At 44.0% G+C, this 12,153-nt stretch overlaps 1 protein-coding gene across 1 annotated transcript in view; it reads left to right on the top strand.

Annotated features, from left to right (window-relative positions):
- mlip (muscular LMNA-interacting protein) overlaps positions 1 to 12,153 on the top strand; it is a 94,771-nt gene that overhangs the window by 65,621 nt on the left and 16,997 nt on the right. The window contains exons 10-11 of the mRNA XM_084321521.1: positions 2,634 to 2,693; positions 2,834 to 2,959. Of these exons, the coding sequence (XP_084177647.1) occupies positions 2,634 to 2,693; positions 2,834 to 2,959 (186 nt within the window). The remainder of the gene's footprint in view (positions 1 to 2,633; positions 2,694 to 2,833; positions 2,960 to 12,153) is intronic.

Here is a 12,153-nt window from a genome sequence, read left to right as displayed (position 1 = left end):
GATGGTGCCACCATTTTTTGAGAAAGACGTGGAAAGATATTTTCCCCTTTTCGAAAGGGTGGCAACCACATTGAAGTGGCCTGATACCGCCTGGACACTGCTGCTACAATGTGTTTTGGTTGGTAGGGCACAAGAAGCCTACACTGCTCTGTCCCTTGAACAAAGCGCTGATTATGAACTTGTTAAAGCTTCCATATTGAGGGCTTATGAGTTGGTCCCCGAGGCCTATCGTCAGCGTTTTAGAGGTTATCGTAGGCAGGAGGGGCAGTCTTATGTTGAATTTGGAAAAGAGAAGGAGAACCTGTTTGACCGGTGGTGCACCTCGCAAAAAGCAGAGTCAAGGGAGCAGCTCAGACAGTTGGTTCTCCTAGAGGAATTTAAGAGGTGTGTTCCTGATAACGTTTCCACACATCTAAATGAGCATAAGGTATCGAAGATAGCCGACGCTGCTGTCTTGGCTGATGAGTTTGTGTTAACACACAAGTCTGTCTTTGTAGAGGAGGGCCGTGTGGAGTCCAGGGGTAGTAGGCGTCCTTCTCAGGGGAGCCGGTTCCCGGCACCCGTGTCTGCTGGTCGGTTTACTTCGACTCCTAGGCAAGGTGGCTCTGCTAGTGCATTCCCAGAGGGGGTTATCTGTTTTTACTGTAAGGAGCCTGGTCATATCGTTGCTGGATGCCCTGTGCTTAAGCAGAAAAATGTAAAAACTGTGGCTCTGGTAGAAATCATAGACAGGACACCTATGCCGACATTAGAGGGTGGGGTGCGAAGTATCAAAGGTGCAGACAGGGAGCTAGAGGGCTCCTCAACATTTAGGATGGAGGGATTTGTTTCACTGGTTGGTGAATTAGGATCAAGGCAGGCTATTACAATATGGAGAGATACAGGAGCTTTCCAGTCTCTCATTCTGGATGGGATTTTGCCATTTTCGGAAGATTCTTCATTGCATTCCGGTGCCATTGTTCAGGGCTTTGGAGGAGGCTTTGTGAATACTCCTTTGCATGAGGTCTCGCTAAACTCTCCCTTAGTATCAGGCAATGTTGTCGTAGGAGTGTGTTCTCACATTCCCATAAAGGGGGTGTCCTTCATTCTAGGGAACGATTTGGCCGGTGGCAAAGTGCTGGCTACTCCAGTTGTAATTCCCGTCCCTGTAGTTTCTGAGGTTCCTGATGAGCTCGCACAGAAGCATCCAGGAGTGTTTCCTGTGTGTGCGGTAACACGTGCAATGTCAAAGGTCAAATGTGACACCCATGAGGTTGTTAACTTAGATGGTGATATGACACTTAGTGACACGTTCTTTGTTGAGTTAAAAAGTGGCCCTGATGAGGGTTTTGGTAAGGTGATACCGTCTCATGAGCAGTTGGTACTAGAGCAAAACAAGGATGTCTCCTTGTCGTCCCTCTTTGAAGAGGCGGTTTTAGAGGATGAAATGGTAGATACGTCTCAAGGATACTTTGTTAGCAATGACGTGCTCATGAGAAAGTGGACACCACCTAACCTGTCCAGTCTGGATGACTGGGGCAGTGTGTTTCAGATTGTTGTTCCAGCCGTGTATCGTCCTGATATACTGCATCTAGCACATGATCATGATCTTGCTGGTCACATGGGGGTCAGGAAGACTTATGACCGTGTGCTGAGACATTTTTGTTGGCCTGGTTTGAAGTCAGATGTGGCACAATATTGTCGCTCGTGCCATGTGTGTCAGGTGGTTGGTAAACCAAACCAGAAGATCCCTCAGGCTCCTCTGCAGCCTATCCCTGCCGTTGGGGAACCTTTTGAGCGGATCCTCATTGACTGTGTTGGTCCCCTCCCTCGAACTAAGACAGGGAACCAGTACCTTTTGACTATTATGTGTGCAGCGACCCGTTTTCCTGAAGCCATTCCTTTACGCAAGATCACAGCCCCAGCTATATCCAAAGCTCTGGTTAGGTTTTTTTTCGACTTTTGGCCTACCAAAGGTCATTCAATCAGATCAAGGGTCTAACTTCATGTCCCGTCTCTTTGCTCAGGTCCTCCAGCAGTTGTCTATCCAACATTGCCCTTCCTCTGCCTATCATCCAGAGTCCCAGGGGGCGCTGGAGAGATTTCATTTTTCAGAAACGCCCTGCTTCACACAGTTCCATTCACACCTGGGAGCTGCACAGTACAACCACAGTCTGACACCTGGGAGCTGCCCAGTACAACCACAGTCTGACACCTGGGAGCTTCCCAGTACAACCACAGTATGACACCTGGGAGCTGCCCAGTACAACCACAGTATGACACCTGGGAGCTGCCCAGTACAACCACAGTCTGACACCATTGGCTACTGAGCAACTCCACTGGAGCAGTTGGGGGTTGAGAGCCTTGCTCAAGGACACTTCAGCGGTTGGTGTTAAGGGAATAGGAGAGAGTTATTAATTCACTTCGCCAGCCCAGATTTTTTTTCCTGCCGGTCCGGGGGATCGAACCAGCGACCTTCCGGTCACAAACCCGCTTCTCTAAACATTAGGCCACCGCTGGCTGCCCCTGTGCCAAATTCAGTACCAGCCAAAAGATTGGCAAAAAAAAAAAAAGTCAAACATGTCTTTGTCTCTTTATTAGGAATTGATGTCACAGTTTTGTATAAAATGTAACCTGTACTGTTTCCTCTCTAGGCATTGTGTAGCCTGTCTCCACCAGCCCCCGTTGAACGAAAACTGATGGATTCTTATAAGGTAAATGATTCAATAAAAATATTTTCTTTTCATTTTTTTAATGGATGACTTTTACTTTGACCAGAGTGCTATTTTATCTGGGTAGTTCTACTTGTACATAACTAAAGGAACTGTGTACTTCTTCCACCTTCTGTCCACAGACTAAACCTGGTTGCATCCGCCCCATGAGTGCCACTCCGAGATTGACCGTGGAAGACAACGATGGAGAGCACCGTGCAAACCCCTTCAGGCAGTATCTCCAGCTGTCCGCCACGGATAACAAAAAGGTATGCGTGGGCGCCCCAGTGGCGAACCACATAGCGCGCTCAGCCGCGACACGGCCGACCCGGGTTCGATTCCCGAACCCGTCGTTATTTGCCGAATGTCTTCCCCCCACTCTGTCTTCCATTCCTCCTCTGTCTCTCTCTACTGGACTGCCCAGTAGAAATAAAGCGATAAAACGCCAAAAAATTTATCTAAAAAATTTTAATAAAAAAGGTATCAAGTTCAAGTTTCTTTAATAGTTGTCATACAGAAGTACAGTGCTGCAGGCCATAATGGATGATAACAAAAAGGTATCCGTGATGCAGGCCATAATGGATGACAACAAAAAGGTATGCGTGCTGCAGGCCATAATGGATGACAAAAACTTACGTGTGCTGCAGGCCATAAGTAAGGGATAATGTATAGCTACATGGTCATTGTCGCAAAATAATTGACCGACACGGAGTTTAGAACACCGAGGCGCCTCGCCGAGGTGTTCTAAACGTAGTGAAGGTCAATTATTTTGCGACAACGACCGAGTATAGCTAATACATTATCCCGCTTATTACATGGCTAACTTACTAACAATATACCTAATTCATTTTACACCATCGACAAGACGAGATCAAATGCAGACGCAGTTCTGTTCTGTCGCTCCGCGCTGTCATCGCCGGCAGCTTCGCCGGCAGCCGGCAGGTCTGTCTGATTGCGCTGATGCAGTGTGTGCCAGTGGGCTTGATTGCGAACAGCGGTCATTATTGCTCGGCAGAGGTCCGTTATCGAGTAATAACGGACCTCTGCAGAGCGCTATTGACCAATCACAATCAATCGAGCATTTCGGCGAATGTTAAAACGCCATGTAATAATGGATGATAACAAAAAGATATCCGTGCTGCGGGCCATAATGGATGACAACAAAAAGGTATCCGTGCTGCAGGCCACAATGGATGTCAATACAGGGCATTATGTTTTGAATTCCTAATGACACTCCTGTGCTAACGGCACGGTCACACAGAGGGAAACACACTGAGGTGCTACACTGAGTCAAACACATCTCCCTTAATACTCCTCACGTTTGAATTTTGAGTTGCAATGAGAGTTTGCACCAACAGTGAGGAATGGGAGGAGCTGAGCATCTCTCTCTCTCTCTCTCTCTTCTCTCTCTCTCTCTCTCTCTCTCTCTCTCTCTCTCTCTCTCTCTCTCTCTCTCTCTCTCTCTCTCTCTCTCTCTCTCTCTCTCTCTCTCTCTCTCTCTCTCTCTCTCTCTCTCTCTCTCTCTCACATACACACTCGAAAAGAACACACACCTGCACAAATACATACACAAAAGGCTCAAGTCCAACTCGGAGAGCTCTGGTAGATGGTAGGGCACAAGGTGATGGTAGGGCGCAAGGTGATGGTAGGGCGCAAGGTGATGGTAGGGCACAAGGTGATGGTAGGGCGCAAGGTGATGGTAGGGCGCAAGGTGATAGTAAGGCACAAGGTGATGGTAGGGCACAAGGTGATGGTAGGGCGCAAGGTGATGGTAGGGCACAAGGTGATGGTAGGGCACATGGTGATGTTTTTCCCTGCTTGCCCTCATTAGCTAATTCCATGGCTCAACGGGTGGGATGGCATCAGTTTAGCTCAGAAGGTATAGAGCAGTCGTCTGGTAATCTGAAGGTTCCCGGTTTTATTTCCCACTCCTCCCGGCAGCGTGTCGAAGTGTCCTTGAGCAAGACACTTAACCCCTAACTGCTCCCAATGAGCAGGTTGGCACCTTGCATGGTCGCCTCCGCCGTCTGTCTGTGAATGTGTGAGTGAATGGGTGAATGAGGCATAAGTTGTAAAGCTCTTTGGATAAAAGCTGTTATATAAATGCAGTCCATCTACCATTCATGGTGAAGCTGGTGTCCATACAGACACGCTCATGCAGTACAATTCTGGTATCTGTTTTGGCATGAAGTCACGACTGTGTCTGCCTGCACAGGCCACCCTGGGCGCAGATGCTGGAGTTATTTCCGTGACAGTAGTTGGCGAGGACATGAGTGTCCAAATTCCAACAAGCTGTTATTATTGCTGCCGTTTCATCCCACTTTGAAGTAAATCCACCAGCTGAACCTTCTAATAATTTAATTACAACACGCTATGTAAGCTTTATACTTGGTTATTGAATTCATGTGTGGATAAGAATCTGCCTCTGACTTTGGTGTTGTAATCCAATGCTATTTTCTGCTGCTAATTTGCACACTGTAACTGAGGGGTACAATTCCCTGACTGTATTGTTAGATATGATATTTAATACCACTACCTCATGTACTTTAACTTCTGGCCACCCAGTACAAGATATAAGTATGATGAACACTTTCCCACCTGATTAAAACGAATCCACACAAATGTACCAAATCGAAGGTTTAATACAGCAAAAGGTGTATACAACGATCACTTAATTACATTTATGATTTGAAATATGAAATATGCACTTTTATGGCAAATGAGTATTCGTAGGTAAATCAACATTGAATGTCCAATCTCTGGTTACGCAGGGAGTAAGTATACAACCTGGAATATTTAGGAAACGATAGCGATGGTACTTAGATGATTAGAGTCCCGCTGGTTGTAAGACAGTAGGAGGGGGGGTTAGAGAAGCCGCTGGCGGTATCCCATCTGGCCGACGGTGTCTTGGGAGAATCCAAAGTCTTGGACACGGTGCCCACAGAACCTCGGACCGCAGACGAATACAGCTGGACCCTCTGTGGACGGTAGCTGCCGGTCCACAACGGAGAGACGTGAGGCGACCTCACTGGTGTAGAGCGCCGTCTCACCTGGAGTCCTCTCCGGGGGGTAGTTCCAACACTCCGCAGTGTTGGCCTTTATCCATGGAATAATCAAAGCACCCAAAGCATAATCCAAGCCGTGGAAGGCTCGCCGTCGTCCGGGTAGAGTAATCCAATATACAGGTCCAGTCGCTCTTGGCCCGGAGCTCCTCGGATGCAAGCACCACTAGGGGTCTGCCCAGCCTGGTTAAGCGTCCAGATAACGTCAGGAACGATGGGGGTACTGATAACTTTAGAACTCTAACCGAACGATGCACCATACATAAATAGACTATTATTAGCTTAATAGAATACGTCCAACTCGACGGTATAGTGCCAAACTATGACTATTCAACTATTAATCTACACGATATCTCAATGCCTATTCTGGGCCAAGTAGGCCTTACTACACCACACGTGCGTCGTGGGGAGGCTTTGCGTCTGTCACTCTGTTGGAGGGTAAAGAACTGGACTAAAAGAAAGTTCTACTTTACTTGCGCCATATATATATGCGCTATGAACAAATAGTACCATTCGTATTTCGCCCGACATATTCCTGCGCGGAACCGGGGCTTGCCACGACATGTTAGGCGGCACGATTGAACTTGGACCTAGGGGTATGGCAACCTGGCGCCAGGTTCTCGTCCAATGGTAGAATGAAACTATTATGGGCTGTTTAGTAGACTAAAGGGATATTCAATGCATATTGTACAAGGAATATACAGGGGATATCAAACGATATACAAATACAATTAAATATATATATATAAATAAATATACATATTCGGTTTAATCTGATCCTTCACAACACACACACTACTCCCATGTGGTGGTTGTTAAGGTGATGTAAGTGGTATTTTTTTGTTTAAATAAGCGTTAAATAGCTCTACATTCTGATAGCCATCACTGATATAGAGTGTCTGGTCAGTTACCTGGGTCTCCTAGTCCCTCCACTCTGCAGTAAATACATATTTGCTTAAAAGTAGCTTCTATTTCTTATTTTTGTCAGACCATTTTTCCAGTGTGGAGTTCTCTCTCTCCTGATTGGAGGAACATCATAAAATAACATGCATACTGAAGATGTTGTTGCCTGTTTGACATTATAGATGTTCTAATCTACGATAAGCATACCGTTGGAATCCATTGCTTTAATGCAGGGGTTCCCAACCTTTTTTCCCCCAGGGACCCCCAAACATCTCTGATGAAATTCTTGGACCCCCCTCCTAATAAAATACCATACATTTTTTGTTTGTGTCATTTTAATAATTTTTTTTGTCATTTTAATAACAAACTGCTTATACACAGGCATATGCATCATAATTAGACACTGCAGTAAAAATATCCTCACCTCGAGTGGTGGTAGTAAGGTTGACTGACATGAGAATGTCCTGCTTCAGATCCTCATTTTCGATATACTGCACATAAACGATGAGCACAGCCTCGTCTGCGACAGTTGTAGGTTCATCAAGTTGTATGGCAAATGGACCCTTTCTAAGCTTTTCTGACAGCTGCTGCTCGCAATCACTTGACGTCTTATCAATTCAGTCTTTCACTACATTGTTCGAGAGTGGTACTGATTTTAGTTTATCCGCCACCTGTGGGCCGCACAGTTTCTCAACCATTTTGATGCAGGCTGGTTTGATGAGCTGCTCGCCAATACTGTGCGGTTTCTTTGCTTTTGCAATTAAAAGCTAACACTCAAAGAAGGCTTCGGTAGCCTTCTGTAAATCACTGCCACCCCTGCTCCACGCTACTCTAACATCACGGGCTTGTTCGCCTTGAGAGACTGTTCTTTCCTCAGAAAAAAGTCTGGATCCTTCTCAACGGTTTCTGGGTGCTTAGACACCTGATGTCTCTTCAGCTTGCTGGGCTTCAGGCTCGAGTTTGCCAACTTTTCTCCACAAATCACACACTCAGGTCGTTTGTCTGGTCCCTCAGTGAAGCCCATGGTGATGTAATTTTCGCGATTGCTGTAGGTCCTAACTTTTTTTGCAGATGAGCTGCCGTCATCTCCTTTTCGTTTGTCACACATTTTCGCCTCTGGCGGCTAACTGCAGACGAGCCGAGAAAGCTAACTAGCGTGCTAGGCTAGCTACGGAAAGTGATACAGTCAACTTATTCGCGTTTTAGCGGCTACCCGGTAGCCTATGTTAACGTTCAAAACTCACGTCTAGATGTTTATTTATTTATCTTTCTTTTTTATTGTAGTGGAGAGACTATTCATGCTTCTGATGATAAAAATATGCTAATTAAATATTTCTCTGAAAGAAAAAAATAATGGCCGAAAAACTGGTGAAAATAGACCTCAAATCATCTGCGGTCTGGCGGACCCCCTGCGCCCCCTGGCGGACCCCAGGTTGGGAATTACTGCTCTAATGTATTATTTTTTTTTCTTTTACGAATAATTAACCGTGCTATCATCTGAAACAATTGACATGTATTAATCACCTTCTATTGCCAACATGTGAACTGACCTATAAAACGACACCTTCCCCGACTTTCTTGGTTGCTTATAACGACCTGCGGACTGATTCCTATGTAAAGGACTTCCCGGGAAAATCCAAAAGGTGTGATGATTATATTATATTTAGGGCTGTCAAAGTTAATGCTTTAACTTTGGAGATTCATTTAAATTATTTAAAGCATTAAAATAAATTAATCTAGATGAATCTACGTTCTGAACTTTCAGCAGAATATTTGCCTGTTCTTTTTTTGCATTGACTCATGCACCTTTTTGAAAATCATCTGACATGAAGATGGAACACATTTTTGTTGTTAATATGATTTATATTACTGGTAGTTCATACAAGACATTATCGTCCTCTAAGCCAATCTGCACTTTAACATAGGCCTGGGTTGTTTTTATTTCTGTTAGCGCCGCAGATATAAGAAAGAGGTCTAGCTGGGCGGCTAAGTGGCGCAGTGGGCAAGGCGCTCGCCACTAACGCAGGAGATGCTGGGTTCGAGCCCAGCTCTCGGCGTTGCTTCCGGCTTGGCTGGTCGTTCATACTAATACAATTGGCAGTATTAGGGGGTGGGAAAGCCGGTGGGTGGGGATCGGACGTTGTGGACAGCGACTCCTACAGGTTGGTTGGTGCGCCTGTACAGCAGAATCAGGAAGTATCGGGGTTACTCCTCACCACTGAGAGATCGCGCTGTGCAGGTGAAAAGATGCGACGGCTGCCTCCTCGTGTACCGGAGGGGACGCCTGAATACTTTTGACAACAAATGTTTGTTTCCGCGTCTCTGATTGGCCAGGTCATTTCTGGTCATGTGACATGTACGCCCAATCGTGGGACCGCAAGTGTCTACACTGGTTAAGCTTAGGCGCTCTTTCGAAGTTGGTTAAGGTTAGAGTTTGTCTTAGAGCATGGCAATAGAACGCCTGCCCTTCTTTCGACGGTTAAGCTTAGGCACTCTTTCGAAGTTGGTTAAGGTTAGAGTTTGTCTTAGAGCATGGCGATAGAACGCCAGGTAGTTTGCAGGCTGTTAGACCCGGAAATAGGCGCAGAACTTGCTGTCCCACGATTGCCGCACATGTCACATGACCTGGCCAATCAGAGCGCAAAACTCGCACACGGAAACAAACATTTGTTGTCGAAAGTATTCACGCGGAGGGGACACGTGATGCAAGGCTTCGTCCACATTGCAGCCGATCAGTGCGAGGCATGGTCTAGCAACGTTCGAGACAGGGGAGGGGAGAATTGGATAATACGAAATTGGGATGGGAGAAAAATAGAAAATGGGGAGAAAAAGTAGATAAAAAAAAAGAGGTCTAGCTGAGTCAATGTTTATGGTTTTGTTGAACATTTGTATTTCACAGGAGAGAAACTCTATTCAAAGAAAGCTATTAAAATAGTATTTGAATCTAAATATACTTTCTTTGTGTTGATTTTACATTAATTCCATGATTTTACTCAAGTACATATCTGTTACTTCGGTCTTAAGTAGAAAAATGCTATTTTTTATCTAGATTCATCTAGATTAATTACAGAAAATTGTGAGATAAATTTGTTAATTCTTTTTAATCTATTGACAGCACATATTAGATTAGATTAGATTCAAATGAATTGTCATTATACAGCACAAGTACAGTACAACGGAAATAAGTTTGACATCCAACCAGAGTGCAAATGTAACAGTATAGGTCAGTGCAACAGCAATATACAATGTACAGGTGATTAAACTGGGTACAAAATATACAAATTAGTACTACTGAGTGTAGTGCTAATCAGATGTATGTACAGAGTTGTAGACAGAATATATGTATACTGTATATACTTTATGCAGTAAATGGTTGTACATGCTATCATACTGTGTTACACAGAGTGGGAAGTCATCCTTTGTTTGGAATAGGGCTGGCACTTAAAATAAAAAAGTAAGCTTGCACAAGTAATTTGATATTTGGCAATATCAACACTTACAAAGCAAGGAGGAGTAATTTTTTTTTTTTTGTATTCAAGTAGAATAAAATTAAATTGAATATATAAACTAAATTATAATAAAAATACAACATAATATAATATAGGACAGGGCTGTACAATTGTGCTGGATTGTTGTAGAATATATACACTAAATTAGAATAAAAATACAGTGGAATAGAATATATAGGCCTAACAGAGATGTGCAATTGTGCAGTATTGTGCAAAAAAAATATGTACAGATGCTCACAGTTTTAGTATAATGTGCAAATATCATAGTCCAGGAAGGGTGTGTTAATGTAACACATAGTGACAGATGCTAATGATATGCAATTGCTGGATGTTAATTCATATTTGATCTTCAACACCCAAATCTGACAGTTTGATCTATACATGTACATTGCGAGAATGTTAACTGCAGTTCACTTAACGGCAACCAGTGTCATTAATGAGAAGGGATTTCTGATCATTCCACATAGCACCTTTCAGTATTATTTTGTATTGCAGCACACATTTTATAATAACAATTGTACAACATAACAAGTAGAGAAATAGGTATGAGTCATATTCACATTGATCTGCTGTTCATTCTCTGCCTTCACTATACTGTATTTTTCATCTTCTTTTCTGGACGCCTCACAGTCATCCCGTCCTATTGTGACAATCCATGAGAATGAAGCACTGAATTCAAATGAGGTAATGGTATTGGCAATGCATATTGATATTTGGCCTTGTAGAATGATGATTGCTGGCTGTCTCATAGCTGTGTTTACATGGACCCTAATATTCCACTAATAATCTAAATAATAGCCTGATCAGAATACAAATGTATCATATAACCACCTAAAACAACACTTGTAAAGAAAATTATAAATAATGAAAAAATTATAATAATAAACTTCTTACATCACTCAAGTTCAACACTGTTTGATGACAACTTGTAAGTCGCTTTGGATAAAAAGCACGTGGCGTTGTGGGTGCAAGTCTGGGATGGCACTGGGACACTTTGGGGTGCTGTGGGGGTTGTGGTGTTTTATTTCTTTATTTCTCTTTATTTCAGATCCCCATTAGTCACTGCCTCAGCAGCAACTATTCTTCCCGGGGTCTGGATCCAAAATATAAAATTAAACAAGAATAATCAATAAAACAACCTAAAAACAAAACTAATATCAATAAAACACCAATAAAATATACAAACAATTATAGAACATTAAACCAATCAAAATCAGACATACAAACAAATATGTATGCCACATTTTCTAATATAGAACAATAACAAATATCAATAAAACATCACTAAAATATACAAACAATTATAGAACATTAAACCAATCAAAAAACAACAAACGGAGACATCTCAGAGAAAACTAAAAACGTGCTCAAAAACAGCACGACATTCCATACACTCATACTCTAATACTCCTCATAACCACTAGACAAAGACATTCCAAATCAACACAAGAACCCATTCATTAGACACAGATTAGACCCAACCAAAATCAATCTCTTTCTGCATTACAGCCACTCTTTAAGTCTCCTCTTGAATCCCACCTTACTGGTAATTTAAACCAAATATTGTGGAAGTCTATTCCAGTAGGACATTGGTGTGTTCTTCATGCAGGGAGTCCCTGGGGTGTCGTTGGGTTGGGGGAGTTCAGTGGTGGGCAGTGGCCAGGGTCCGTCAGGGCGCGTGCAAGAGGCATGGTGTTCGGGGAGGTCTGGGGGGGGGGGGGGGGGGGGGGGGGGGGGGGGGGGTTGGTTGGAGCCTATGGCGCTTATGGCGCCTATGGCTTCGGCTGGGCCTTTCCGGGAGTTGGGTGCTGGTCTCTTGCGTGTGCTTTGATGGATTTTGGTTGGTTTTCATCGTTGGGCTCCCTCGGTTCGCTGGCATTTTGGGGATTCCTTGCGAACCGAGGGAGCCCAACGATGAAAACCAACCAAAATCCATCAAAGCACACGCAAGAGACCAGTACCCAACTCCCGGAAAGGCCCAGCCGAAGC

Source organism: Notolepis coatsorum (assembly GCF_963971535.1).
Source record: "Notolepis coatsorum genome assembly, chromosome: 9".
Classification (NCBI taxonomy): domain Eukaryota; kingdom Metazoa; phylum Chordata; class Actinopteri; order Aulopiformes; family Paralepididae; genus Notolepis; species Notolepis coatsorum.
Note: the sequence above shows the minus strand (reverse complement) of the source record. Positions and strands in the feature narration are given on the sequence as shown.